Here is a 15,493-nt window from a genome sequence, read left to right as displayed (position 1 = left end):
CTGCAACCAACTCCTTCCTTTTTAAAGTCATGGGTTAAAGGACCATTCAAAGTAGAACTGAACTTTTCTAAAACCAGATACACCAAAGCATACATCTTATCAAAATGGGTTTCAGTAGGGGCGCCTGGGTGGCGCAGTCGGTTAAGCGTCCGACTTCAGCCAGGTCACGATCTCGCGGTCCGTGAGTTCGAGCCCCGCGTCAGGCTCTGGGCGGATGGCTTGGAGCCTGGAGCCTGTTTCGATTCTGTGTCTCCCTCTCTCTCTGCCCCTCCCCCATTCATGCTCTGTCTCTCTCTGTCCCAAAAATAAATAAAAACGTTGAAAAAAATTTAAAAAAAAAATGGGTTTCAGTAGACCCAAGTCTATGGTACATTTTATGATGATAAATTCCAACTACTTTCAGTTAAGACTATCAGAGCATGAGTTACAGATGCATGCTACACACTCATTCTTCACCATGAAATGTCCCTTATTTTGGTATTTCTAGTACTTTAAGTATTATATACATTTATATAACATATATATAATACATACATATATATATATTTGCGTATATGTGTACATATTATATACATTTACTCCCTTTTGCTTCTTTTTTCTCAGGTGTGAGACTAGTGAGTTTAAACAAATGTCTTTTAACAATGCCATGTTTAAACAAAAATCCCTATTCAGTTAACATATTAGACAAAATAAAAAGTCACATTAGTTGTATTTGTGCTTATAAGTGTACTTTATCTCAGATCAAGCTGTAAAGTTATTTCAAAATGTTAATTATTGCATATATTCATATTCAATTTAAGGAATTATTTTTAAGAAAAGTTCCTACAGCATTGTAACAAGAATACCATTCTTAAGAAATGTGTATAGAATATACGAATCCAAATTCTATACATACTTAATGCTGAATATAAACGATATCAATCTAAGTTCAAAGAGGAAAGCAAAAACTTTTAAATGAAAATTGAGACTGCAGAAAAAGAAAAAGCAGCAGTCTTTTATGTTCTCAGTATTCAAATTCAAAGAAAAGAAATTCCCTTTCGACTTTGAGAAAACAAAACAAAACAACAACAACAAAAAAACCACCCACATCACTCTGGATACATTAGCTGAATTCTGAATCATAAGTTGTATAGAGAGACTGACATTACTGCAATATAGAAAAGCTTACAAAATATCTAATGCTTTACAAAAGCAAATAGAACAAGGTACACTTATTTTACTCTGCTGCAAATACTTTTGTCCAATGAGAGAAAAACATTAAAGTTCATTAGCATAATAAATGTGTATACACAACTTACTGGTAACATTATTTTTAGTCCTGAACGCAGGAATTCATTCCTTAAATGTATTCTAAAATCAAGCTCATAGGGTGAAGTGACAAGGGCATTTATAAACTGCATGCAGGCCACCTGCAATTAGAAAGCAAATTTTGTTAATTTTTTTTTCATTAAGGGAATATTTACTTACTGCATTCAGATCATTATTTTTCCATTAGCTAAAGGCATACATACATAAACTATAAAAAGAAATGTAAATTTTTACATAAGTATAAGGATGATTTAGTATAAACAACAAAATTAACAATTAAGTTTCTAATGTCCAGAATAATTTTAACAAAAATATGGATGGCCAAGTATTGCTATGTTTTGCCAAACAATATGAAGGAATATTGAATTCTCTCTGAGAAGCTCAAAGTTCCAAAAGTCTGCATATATAGCCCTTTAAAAGATCATGAAATGTATCTTTCATACCCAGCTGTCCTCAGAGTGCGCTTGACCTCAATTCTATATGGTTATAAACACTTTTCTAAAATAAATCAAATAATGTACCCTGATATTACACAGGGAACAGTGATAACTTGGAGCTATTATATTGATTTATACTCTCACCATCTATCATTGGGATACACTTGCAAAAAATATAAAGTTTTAAAATATATGATTGGAGCAATTAATTTACTGTGTATAAAAATGAATGCAAGTAAATTAAGATCAACTAGAAGGCACTGTGACACCAATGCCAAAGTGCATTGCATGACAAATAGAAGTGTTTGTTTTTAAGTGAAGGTGATTCCTTAATTATATTAACACTGTAAAGAACGTTTGGTTTTTCTTACCTTCTAATATTGAGGTTCCCTACTATAAAGGGGACTTACTTTCTGGTACTTGCAAGCTAGAAGGGAATCAACAAAGTGCTAATTGCCAGTTGATCCATACTTTTTGGGGAATGCTGCTCAAGTTTACGGCAACTAGATAAAAGTTTAAGTGATGAGCTGCACATTTAAATTGATCATTCTTTTTTTTTTTAAGTTGATTTCTTTATTTTGAGGAGAGAGAGAGACAGAGAGAGCAAGTGGGGGAAGGGCAGAGAGAGAGGGAGAGAGAATCCCAAGCAGGCTCTGTGCTGACAGAGACTCAACCAGGGACTCGAATTCACAAACCACGAGATCATGACCAGAACCAAAACCAAGTCAGACGCTTAACTGACTGAGCCACCCAGGCGCCCCTAAATTGATTATTTTTAAAGTATGCAGTGAGTGCACTGTACAGTGTTCAAAGAGTTGATTGCCAGAGAACTCCTGGAAAACCAGATTTGGTAAAGATGTCAAGTATATATAGGAGACACAAATAAATAATAGTATGAGAAAAACAGATCAGCAAAAGAAAATATTTCAAATGTATTTTGACTTGACCTATCCCACCTATCATTTTAATAGTTATTTTTCAAGTAGAAAGAAAATATTAAAAGGTTTAAAAGTACAGTTCCTTTAAATATTTCTTTATTAAAAATACAGTATTCCTTTCATTTTTACATATGTACCTTAGCCATTTAAGCTGTTTTTAGGGAGAATAGTCCATCCACTTCACATCCAGGTTCAAAAATAAAAAGTTGTACGTTTTAAAGGGGATGACTAAAGTTGTTTCTAACATTACTAAATATCTAAATGGCAACTGAACAATGTAGTCCAACTCCTATGAATGCTCAAATGTCAATATAAAATACTTAGACAATTGATTAAAAATACTTGCTTTATCGTAAAAGACATTTCAAATAAGTTATTATGATATTTATGCCTTAATGGACTAGTTAACCTTCTTACTTACAATAAGAAAATATGTAAGTCTTTATATAGTTTCCATAGGATGGGATAAAAGTTTGCATACTGTACATATTATTAAATATATTATCATTGCATGTGCTTGAATGATCCTTGTTATGTTACAACTATGACATGACCAAACAAGCCAAAGTACATGTCTAATCCAAAATTAATAGAGAGAAAAGTTGCCATCTGCTAGGATTGTTTTTGCCAGAAGAAATTCTAGCTTAATGGCTTGTATTAATACCCTACAAGAGAACATTTCAATAAGAAACAAGTTAATGAGTCTTGGAATTGTACCTTTATACAAATAAAAGTATTTAGATCAGGAGATGATAAAAATAGTAAAAATCAATAAAATTAATGAATATATCAACATAAAAATACCTTTACATTTAATAAGACAAATACTGCAATACTATAAAATACTTTACATGTGATGTATAACTGAATGCTAAAAAAGAAGTGGCATTTAGGGGAACCTGGGTGGCTCAGTTGGTTAAGCACTGACTTCGGCTCAGATCATGATCTTGCAATTCTTGAGTTCGAGCCCCGCATCAGACTCTGTGCTGACAGCTCAGGGCCTGAAGCCTGCTTTGGATTCTGTGACTCCCTCTCTCTGCCCTTCCCCTGCTTCTGCTCGGTCTCTCTGTCTCTCTGCCTCTCTCTCAAAAATAAATAAGTTTTTAAAAAATGTTAAAAAAAGAAGTTGCATTCATTGACTATAAAATAATTAGAAGACAAAATAGGTAGGAGACACTTTGAAGTCAGCAATTTAAAGAAATAATGGCACTGGTTTATCAATGTACTATTTATTGTTTATCAAATTCTAATAGACATATAATTAAATATAAATAACATAAGGAGAATAGTCATACCATCATGTCATTTTCCAACATATTCTGTTACAGTGATTCCCTCTTATAAAGACATTTATAGTGTATGAATGTGAAGAACAAAAAAATCATCTTAAGTATGTCTATCCCTTTATGTTACTATGTAATTACTGCCCTTTTTAGAGGACATAACAAAATCAATCCAAAACCAAAATAATTGTCACTATTTACAAATACAAAATTAAATTTTATTTATTTTTTTAAAATATTTTTTTCAACGTTTATTTATTTATTTGGGACAGAAAGAGACAGAGCATGAACGGGGGAGGCGCAGAGAGAGAGGGAGACACAGAATCGGAAACAGGCTCCAGGCTCCGAGCCATCAGCCCAGAGCCTGACGTGGGGCTCGAACTCACGGACTGCGAGATCGTGACCTGGCTGAAGTCGGACGCTTAACCAACTGCGCCACCCAGGCGCCCCCAAAATTAAATTTTAAAAATAGAATTCGTTTCAATGCCAGAATATATTATTACTTAAATATAAACACGAAACAGCCATTATGTAGATTCTGAATAATTAAATACAGAACCCTAAACTATTATTAGTATTATTCTTTTAAAAAAAATAAATTCGAAAGCACACTTATTTATATATTTTTTAATTTTTATTGTTGAGAGAGAGAGAAAGAGTGGGGGGGAGGGAGAGGGGAGGAGCAGAAAGAGAGGGAGACACAGAATCTGAAGCAGGCTCCAGGCTCTGAACTGTCAGCACAGAGCTCAATGCTGGGCTCAAACTCACTAACTGCAATATAATGACGTAAGCCAAAGTCGGACACTTAACAGACAGACGCACCTGGCGCCCCTGTTCTTATTATTAATTACCAAACAATATAGAGACTTTATATAATTCACCATTTAATGCCTTCCTCATAAAAACCGTTCAACATAAGTGTTACTATTATTCTTAATTCACAGATGATGAAGCTGAGGTTCAAAGCAGGTAACTTATACAAGGTCAGACAGCAAAGAGAAAACTCATGATTCTAAACCATATCATTTTATTTCAAATACAGAATAATTTCCAGCACATTCAAATGCCTCATTAACTCCATTCATAGTTTCACACAAAAAAAGATTTTAAGGATGGGTAATATAATAAAATTTGAACTATTGCATTGTTTAATATACTGGAAATATCTAGCTTTGAAACTATTAATTAGAAAGCATACAATTATTTTAATAATATATTGTCTAGTATATAAAGTGCTTATCATGTAAGTCAATTATACCTCTATTTTAAAGAAAACAAAACAATGTGGTTATCAAAATGCATAATAGATTACAAACAAAAAAAAAGAGGAAAGGTAGAAAACAGTTCCCAGAATGTGTTATATTCCACTATATATGTGTATATGTGTATATATGTGTATGTGTGTATACATATATATACATCCTGAACAATGAAGTATGGGTAGCATCCCATCATCCAAAATAATGGTCTCCACTTTCCTTTACTTCCTGCCACGCCACTCCCTATTCAGCATACATTTGCATACAGATACAAACACACACACACAGGCTAGAAATAGGCTATTCAATATGGGGCCACCAGTCACAATTTAAATTTAGTTTAGTTACAATTAAATAACATTTAAAATTCAGATGCTCAGTCACACTAGCAATGGTTCAAGTGTTCAAAAGCCATATGTGTCTACTGGCTACCACACTGGACGGCATGAATGAAGGACAATGCAGAAACTTTGACTGGATAGCATTGCACTAGAGGCTTTAAGGAAAAAGTCTTCTGCCTAATATCTAAAACCTAAGCTCCAAAGAAGTACAAAACTCATTCCCAAATAATGATAGTTTCAGAATTGGTATGTTGAACTTCCAAGCCTATAAATCTTTAAGATCATGATTGAACTATATTGTCTGCTTATAAGGCAAAATCAATCTGCTTTAAAAAAAATCCAACCCCAGAGATGCAAAATAAAGAATATGTGATTTTAAAGCGGAGAGACTGCCTAAAAATGCCAAATACTCTGTTCTGACGTGTTCCTTTAAAGATAAAGAAACTGAAAACCTAGAAATACTAGATGATTCACCCAAGATCATGCAGCTAATAAAAAGCCATGAAGACTGAACTAGAACTCATGTCTCATGACTGTTTGGGATTCTTTGTACAACACTACAATGCACAAATCTGGCATTGCTGAATAGCATTTTTCCTTACACTGGGAAGAAAAGCAAGTACCCTTGAACTGAATATCACAAAGTCCATTTTTCCAGATTCTTTCTGTTGCTTAGTTTCTTTATAATAGGTCTAAGTTTCAAAATGGTCTGCCATATCTGTTTTAAATATAGCTTCCACAAGAATTAAAATGTAAACGTCACAGTAAATCAGCGAATTTTGTCCATTATTAATAAATATGGTAGGATAGGACCAAAATTCTGATTCTTAACCACTAAAACAGTTTCTTTATTTGTACTTCAGGGGTCTCCTTTTCTACATGATAAATATGCTGCCAAATAAATGCATGAATATGTATAGATAAAAACCACCAACTCTGCATGTGATAAAGATCCAATAATTTGTACCATGTATAATTATATGCTAAACTGAATTACTATCAGTTTTTCCATCACATTAGGATTATTCCTTTACTATAACAGTATATTTTCTTTCTACAATAATGGTCTACATCCTTTAGTCACAAGATGCTATTGTCTTCATCCTGCGGTATGGGATGTGATACAGAGTGTGAAATACCACAAATGAGATTATAAACTTTGTAAAGGCAAGTTCTGCATTCATTTAGGATTTTCTGTTTAACCTCTCATTGCCCTCAATACAATGATTAAAATATAATGGGTGAATGGTAATGAGATATCTCAAATTTTAATAGCATGAGACACAGCAATACAAAAAAAAATTGTATTCCATTTCTTACCAAAGTGGTAGAGAGGGGAACTATTTTAACATGAAATATCCTCACAAAATTATTAGAAAAATGCTACAAACTTTTATTTAACTTACCAGGTCTGAAAACTATACAAGCATCTATCTCTCTGTTTGATCACAATTCAAAGAGCTATGGAGTACAATAATTGCCAACTCTAGGGCATTCTCAGACAGATTATCCATATTGCCACTAGCTGTGACAAAGTGTGCTTTTAAAATTTTATTGACACTGTCACACACTTGACCTTATTAAGTACTTTATTGACATTAACAAGGTCTTTCTTTATCTTACCCCAGCAGGAGTTAGGAAAAAAGATGGTTTAAGTCAAATAAGTACAAAACAAGAAAGATACAAATGTACAGAGCAAGTTAATTAAATCAGGAAATGGAGAAAAAGTCCAGGCAGATGAAGCCATGTACAAAGGTATGGAGGTAGAAGGAAAAAACAGTATAAAATGTTCAGGATTCTGAGCTCACTATGACTGGACCAAAACATATAAGTAGAATAGTGGTGAAGTATAAGTAGAAGAGTGGTAAAATATGAGGCTACAGATATGATGATGTATTTTGATGATGATGATGATGAAGTATTTTGTGTGTAGTAAGACTACATTTTAATCCTAGAGGTTACGGGAAGATCTTGTTGGATTTTGAGCAGTGATATGACAAGAACTGTACTTCAAAACTATAACTTTGTGGAAGATGATTTAAAAGGGGTTGGAATAAAAGGTAGAAGATATTTAAGAGTCCAGAAAAATGGCAAAATGGTGAGATGTGACAATGCACTGAAATACACAAATGGCAGCAGAGGTGGAGGGGAAGGGATACCAATGAAGGAAAGAACAACACTAAGGAAGTAGAGTTGGTAGGATTTGGTGACTGAAGGAATGGTGAATGGAGAAGAATAGATTCAAAGATGACTATAATGTTTCTGGTTTATACTACCCAGTGGATAATGCTAAGGTAACCAGGATTGAGAATACAAAAGAAAGGCAGGTTAAGATTGGAGAGAGGATTAGAGTAGGAAGGAGAAGGATGAAGAATAGGCAGGTAAGTAGCATTAAGGACAATATTGAATTTGAAATTCAGCCAAGAGGCAGCTGACCATATGGGGGGTCTGTCTGAGTCAGTAGAATTTGGAAAAGAAGAGTTCAGAGAAATTCATCATATAGAAGTACTAGATGCAAGTCATAAGGATGGATAAGGCTGTCCAAGGACAATGTACAGAATGAGCAATGCAATGAACCAAAGCAAAGGACCAAAGAAGTGAGAATTAAGCTCTTAGGAAGCAGTATATTTTAGGGCCAAATATACAGACAGAAGATTTAAAAGATTTAAAAATATAAGAGACAAAACAAGGAGAGGTTAGTATTATGGAAATTGTAGAACGAGAGAACTTTGATAGGAATAATCAATAGTGTCAAATGGTGCTGAAGACGCCAATATGACAACTTAAAAAGTGTCTTGCTTTTTATATAATGGAGGTCACTAGTGACCCTCCATGACAAAAAAAAAGATATATTTGACAATTAATCATCTTTGAAATAGACATAAAAGGAAAGACATCCTTTAAGTCAGAAGTTACTTTTATATGAACTTGAAAAATGACTACATTGTATAAATATATCTATACAGCCCCCCATTATACTAAGTCCACTCTAAAAATGATAGTAATATAAAACTGTCAATAAATAGAACAAGTTTCCTAAGTGCTAGCAGGTATTCATTCAACACCTAATATTTAACACATTCATTTACTTTTCCACAAATTTTCTCCTTATTCATAAGCTGTAGCACCTTGTTTTATTATAAATTTACCTGTACTCACAAATGATAAATGATTTATCCAAGGCTACATCCTCCGTGTGATGGCATGAGTGCACTAATAGCTAATTTACAAGTATGCTTAGAGTAAAATCTGAAGACTTGAGAACCACTATGAAAAAAATCAATCTACAAAGAATCAGTCCATATATCTAAGGGTTTGTCTATGTAAGCATGAACATTTGTTTTTGCACAGAACTCTTTCTGAAATGAATTAGATAATTCCTACATTCTTAAACAAAATATCCTAGATATAATTATATAATTATTTTCTTGCTGCCTCAGGGGTGTGATTGAATATGTGAGTTAGTGAGCTATGATGTAACACAGAGATGCCTGCAGGAGCTACTGAGGTGTGTAGGGCTACTTGCTTAGTTTTAATAAGGTGAGGTACTGTGTAGTGGTTAAGATCATGTACTTTGGAGCCACACTCCCTAGTGTCTAACCTGGACTTTTGCTCCTAATCACATTGTGGCCCTTGGAAAGTTATCTAACCTCTACGAGCCTGTTTCCTCATATATAAAATGGGGATACTACTATCTTTCTCCTAGAATTGCTGTGAGGTTTAAAACGAGGTAATGTGTAAAGTATTAGAACATGGGTATGTGATGTATACATGCTATCTTTAATTTCTTATTTTTATGATGTCTCTAAGATATCCAGTTAAGCATTTGGACATGTAAGTTTGAAAAGAGAGAGAGAGATGAGATGGACTTAAAATTCTGGGGAATCACTAGAATATAGCTGGATGCTAAAGCTAGAGAAACAATTGAGAACATTCATGAGAAAAATAAAATACATATGTATGCATACAAGTGTATATATGTAAATGTACAGATATATGTCTAAACAAAAGTGATAAGAAGGCCAAAGATAGAACAGAGAGAAAAAATACCCAAGAAAAAGAGGAGAAACACATGAAAAAGAGACAAAGCAGTTAAAGTAGTCAGAGAGCAAGGAGAGAATGGGGACCATAAAGCCAAAGGCAATAAAATTTTCAAGGAGGGAGGCAATTAATATTGCCAAATGATGAGGATAAGAAAAAGGCCATTGGATTTTGAAATTAGAAGATCACTGTTGACCTTTTTAATGACTGTGAAAATCCTGAGTTGTAAAAGGAAATTTAGGAAACAGAGAAAACAAGTACAGATGATTCTTTTAGAGACTGGGACTATGAAATAAAAAAAGGAAGGTGAGAGGTTGGTTCAAAGAACAAGTAAGATCAAAAGTATTACAGTATGGGTAAGAACTAAGAATGCTACTTAGCTGAAGGGAAGCCAGTGAAGAGAGAGCATATGAAGATATATGACTTACTGTCTCTCTGTTTCTTGAACTATTGCAAATTATGAAAATCCTATCACAAGTACAAAATTTCCCTTTAAAGATGACCTTGAAAACTTCTATGGGAAGTAAATAACCTGTTTTAAAATCCAAAAAAAAAAGAGAAAAATGTAGACAATTGTTATTTAAAAATATAATTAGTGCTGTATTTTAACAGAATTACTTCCTGCGACTATAATAACATTTTGAGAAGTCTCAGGGTACTACAGAAATAGAAAATGTAATTCTATTACATTTAAAATATAGCACTAATTATAATTTTTAAACAATAAGTTTAAACTTTTGTGTTTCATTCTGTATTCTGAAAATATTTTTGATATTTTAGATGAAATTTTTTTCATTGACATGAAATAGTTCAAATAAAAAAAACCCAATTCACAATTTCTGTAAGAGTGATAGGCTTTGCATATAACAAATTACTAATTTTTGTAGCTCATCAAACTAGGAAATTTCAGGGGCACCTGGATGGCTCAGTTGGTTAAGTGTCTGACTCTTGATTTCCACTCAGGTCATGATTTCATGGTTTGTTAAGTTTGTTAAGTTTGAGCCCTGTGTCAGGCTCCGCACTGACAGCATGGAGCCTGCTTAGGATTCTCTCTTTCCCTCTCTCTGCCCCTACCTTGTTCATGCTCTCTCTCTCAAAATAAATTTTAAAAACTTAAAAAATATTTTTAAAAGGAAGAAAATGCAGTATACAAATGATTCATCACAAAGACCTGGATTCAAATTACATCTCCACACTTCAATAGCTGTGTGATTTTGAGTGACTGATTTGAGTAAGTAATGAAAACATTGAATGTATCTAAAACACTTACTTCTCCTATACATACATTGTGGGACAAGTACAAACTCCTATATATGACTGAATGCCAGTGATATTTAGTTAGGTAAGCCCAACTAAAGAAACAAGAACAAAGATTTCAAGAAGTCATCTAAAACGTACAGTTTTCAGGGGAACCTAAGAGGCTTATTTGGTTGAGCATCCAATTCTTGAATTTGGCTCAGGTCATGATCTCACGGTCATGAAATGGAGCCCCACGTTGGCCTCCATGCTGAGCATGAAGCCTACTTAAGATTCACTCTCTCTCTCCCTCTCCCCTACTTGCTGTGTCTCTAAAAGAAAAAAGTACAGTTTTCAAATCTTTCAAATCTTTTCAAATATTTCAGTAGAGATATTAAAAATTTTGAGAAAGGGGCGCCTGGGTGGCTCAGTCGGTTAAGCGTCCTCCTTCGGCTCAGGTCATGATCTCGCGGTTCATGAGTTCGAGCCCTGCATCAGGCTCCGTGCTCACAGCTTGGAGCCTGGAGCTTGCTTTGGATTCTGTGTCTCCCTCTCTCTCTGCTTCTCCCCTGCTTGCATTCTGTCTCTGTCTCTGTCTCTCTCAAAAATAAATAAACATTTAAAAAAAAACGTAAAAAAGAGAATTTTTATATAATGTACAGTATATAAGTATATATATTATATAATAAGTATATTATAATATATAATAAGAAGTATATTTTAAAAAGGAAAGCAGAATGAAATATCCCAATTATTTAAAATGTAATACATTGGACATAAAAGGCACACCATAAAAGTTTACCCAAAATGATAATCATAGTTAGAGAAAAAACAACTAACAAAGATCCTTAAATATTTAAAGAGAGATTATAGTTTTGTAACACTACAGTATTCTCTTTGGACAAGCCAATTCATCTATCTGCTGTAGTTTCAAACCCTGGCAAAAAAAAAGATACTAATAATTTATAACACAATAAAAAATTAAAAAATGAGAAAATAAATTGTTTTACATTAGATAAGAAATTTTAACATTTAAACACTCCCTACTAAATAATTTGATAAAATTAAATGTGTAACCATCTTCTCTTTGTTGAATGATACTACAGTAGTTTAAAAATTAATTCAGAAAAAGATAGCCATGGTGCATTAAATGGTAAACAGTGTCTAAAAGAAAGAGATGAGCATCAAAGACCAAAAACCCTGATGTCAAATTTTAAGTCTGCCACTTACAAGCTGTATCAGCATAGATAAGTTATCTAGTCTCAATAAGCCTATTCATCTCATAAACAAAATGGACATGATAATAAGGCCTACACAGCTCAGTTGTTATGAGAATTAAATCAGATAATTTATGTAAATTAAAATTCTTAGTCCATGATCTCACACAATAAATATGGTCAATAAATATGACTTCTCATCACTCAAGAACAAAGTTATCTTCATAAAATGGGTCTATTCCTGAAACCACCTAAGAAAAAATAGTGAGTTTTGTCATTTTCTAAATAAGACATTTAGTCTTGGTATATACAGGGCTATCAGAGAGACCCTGACCAAAGAGTTGTAATTCACCCCCCACAACATTCTAGTGAATCATATATCTGAATGTTGTGTGAATTTAGTTTTCCTAAATTTCTACAATAAGCCCACAGACTTCATCAACTTATGTTAGGATAATAGCATTGTCTGAATTGTTGCCCTATTACACGTGATTATTGCTAAAGCTTTAATTTCAATGGTTTATTTTATTTTTAATGTTTATTTATCTTGAGAGAGAGAGAGAGAGAGAGAGAGAGAGAAGGAAAGAGGCAGAGAGAGGAAGAGAGAGAGAATCCCAAGCAGGCTCTGCACTGCCAGCACAGAGCCTGATGCAGGGCTCAAACCCACGAACCAAGAGATCACAACCTGAGCTGAAACCAAGAGTCAGATGCTTAAACAACTGAGCCACACAAGTACCCCAATGGTTTATTTTCTTATTTACTAACTTTCTTCCAAATATTAATGATAATCATACTCACCATATTATAATAACTTGAAGTAGTTTTCCTAATTTTAAACAAATTGTTACTCTCACAGACAAAATTTCTAGCTTTTATAAATGACCAAGCAACAGGAAGAATTTAATTTTTATGTTCCATTCTATTTAAATACTAGAAAGAATGGAGTTGGCATCATACAAAATGAGTACTTTAAATATAACCCCAGAAGCCATTGAAGACAAAATGAACTCACCTGTAATTGCAAAGCTTCATGATTTTCTAATCCTTCCACAATAGGTGAAAATCGTTCCCTATTATTTCTTTCTGCTGCTGTAGTTATTGCCCCTAAAAGTTTATCAAGACTACACACACACACACACACACACACACACACACACAGAAAAAAAAATAGAAATGAGAAATCCATCTTATACATACATTATGATATGCGTTATCTTTCAGTCTTCCCTATTTCCTTTCTAGCACTTGATGTTTATAAAGACCACCACAATTTAAGAGTTGTGTTCCTTCCTATCCACATATTTCTACAAGTCAAATATTGATAGTTTTAAATAATTTCAGGCCATCAAAATGAAAATTCAATTAAAAAACTTTAGGAAAATAAATTTTCTAGGTTATAATTTTTAAAAGATCCTTAGTTGATAAACAGTGAAATTTAAAATTTCAGGTTTTGATATTTCATGTGTCAACATGATTATTAATAATCATTTAAGTATAATATGGCATATACAATATTAAAATCTTATAATAAAGTGCTGGAAAGAGCAAATACATTTAAAAGAATTGAAAACATCAACAATCTTTGAAAATGGGAACAAGAAACAAAAACTAAAAGAGAAAAGCTAGGTAACTAGAAAAGCATCTATAATTACCTACCACAAGAGAATTATTTACCGGAAGAAAATTATTGGAAACTATCACTATACAGTGTCTGAATCAAATTAACCTCCCTGAAGTATACTATGCTTATCGAACTATAGTTATAATTATAAAACATATACCAGAATAGGTGATATTATAGGAATTAAGTACTGAAAACCCAATTGACAAGAAAAACACTGTTTACTCATATATAAACGGATTTTTCCATGAAACCTAAGGAAACCTTACTTTTGTATATGTTATTTCATTCTTTGCTCTGAGATAAGACTTAATGCTCTATGATAATATTTTTGGTTAGTGTTTGTCTTTGGTTTCTAAGTACACTAGGCAGCATTAAGCAAGATCTCATTTTATTCAAACATGTATGAAAAAGCCAATGTATTACAATATTCTTAAGTCTTTTCATGGCCCTGTTCTGATTCAAACAGAAATTATTACTGTCACACGAAATGTTCAGAAGAAATATTTTAGTTCATGTTGGTAAGAGGATACTTTATCCTTTATCACAATGGTTCCTTACTAACTGGGCTTGTTAATGACATCAAATCTGAAATTTTTCTTCTCAGTCAATATTATTTCCATAGGAATGTATGATCTAATGTACATTCAGCAATGACTTGTTAAAATTAACACATACATGCTCTCTGAATAATTACAATCTTTTTTGTTCTTTCTGTTTAACAGGTTTACTTCACTCTATGCATAACTACTTCATCTTTTCATTTATCATAGGCAAATAAAGTAAAATACCACTTTAAATAAAATCATAGTACAAAATAAAAGCATCTGGTCAATTCAGTGGGTTAAGGAAGTCAAATTTTTTGATAGGCACATGTAGAGGATATTTGCGTATGTGTGTGTATGTATTTAGCCATATTTGCTCTCTGATTTTTCCCCACTTTTATAATGATTGCTTTACCTTCAGCTAGATAAAATTCTATTTATTCAATATGAATCCAACTTTGAAGAATTTCCCACTAGAATTCTATTTAAAATCTCTGTCAAAAAATTTTAGGGGCGCCTGTGTGACTCAGTCGGTTGGGCGGCCGACTTCGGCTCAGGTCATGATCTCGCGGTCTGTGAGTTCGAGCCCTGCATTGAGCTCTGTGCTGACAGCTCAGAGCCTGGAGCCTGTTTCAGATTCTGTGTCTCCTTCTCTCTCTGCCCCTCCCCCGTTCATGCTCTGTCTCTCTCTGTCTCAAAAATAAATAAATGTTAAAAAAGTTTTTAAAAAAAGTTTTTTTAAATCCTGTATGTAAAAATAGATATGGTAAATTGCCAGTAAATTATTTTCTACAATTTAATTTTTTAAATTGTAATCTAAAGTAATTTTCATGCAAGTAATCTAAAGAAAATCACAAAATGTGGGCTTCCTCAAGTACTATTTTCCATGCACTTAATATAGTAATACAGCAATACTTACATGTTCTCTTCTCCAACAATGCAAATAGCAGAAAGTATTTTTACTATTTCAGTCATCATGTTGGGTTGTTTGGGATCAATTGCTCTTGCCAATAGCAAAAGACTCCTTTCATCTCCTAGAATCCTTTGCAATCCAAACTAAAGAAAAAGAAAAAATAAAAACAATAACCCTCATTCAAAATGCCTATGTAATGCATGTTTAATTTAAAAAACAACTTACAGGGTGCCTGGGTGGCTCAGTCAGTTAAGTCTCTGGCTCTTGGTTTCAGCTCAGGTCAAAATAGCATGTATATAAAGCCCCACATCAGGCTCTGCTCTAGAACACTGACAGTGCGGTGCCTGTTTATTT

The 15,493-nt window shown here is 33.2% G+C and overlaps 1 protein-coding gene across 2 annotated transcripts in view; it reads right to left on the bottom strand.

Annotated features, from left to right (window-relative positions):
• DIAPH2 (diaphanous related formin 2) overlaps positions 1-15,493 on the bottom strand; it is a 1,004,420-nt gene that overhangs the window by 746,461 nt on the left and 242,466 nt on the right. For both annotated transcript variants that reach the window (XM_047076289.1, XM_047076288.1), the window contains exons 8-10: positions 15,146-15,282; positions 13,073-13,181; positions 1,299-1,409 (exon numbers count right to left, since the gene is read on the bottom strand). In XM_047076289.1, the coding sequence (XP_046932245.1) occupies positions 1,299-1,409; positions 13,073-13,181; positions 15,146-15,282 (357 nt within the window). The remainder of the gene's footprint in view (positions 1-1,298; positions 1,410-13,072; positions 13,182-15,145; positions 15,283-15,493) is intronic.

This window comes from Lynx rufus, unplaced genomic scaffold (assembly GCF_022079265.1).
Source record: "Lynx rufus isolate CCGP_SWC_20201006 ecotype Redwood Valley unplaced genomic scaffold, mLynRuf1.p SCAF_14, whole genome shotgun sequence".
In the NCBI taxonomy this organism is placed as follows: domain Eukaryota; kingdom Metazoa; phylum Chordata; class Mammalia; order Carnivora; family Felidae; genus Lynx; species Lynx rufus.
Note: the sequence above shows the minus strand (reverse complement) of the source record. Positions and strands in the feature narration are given on the sequence as shown.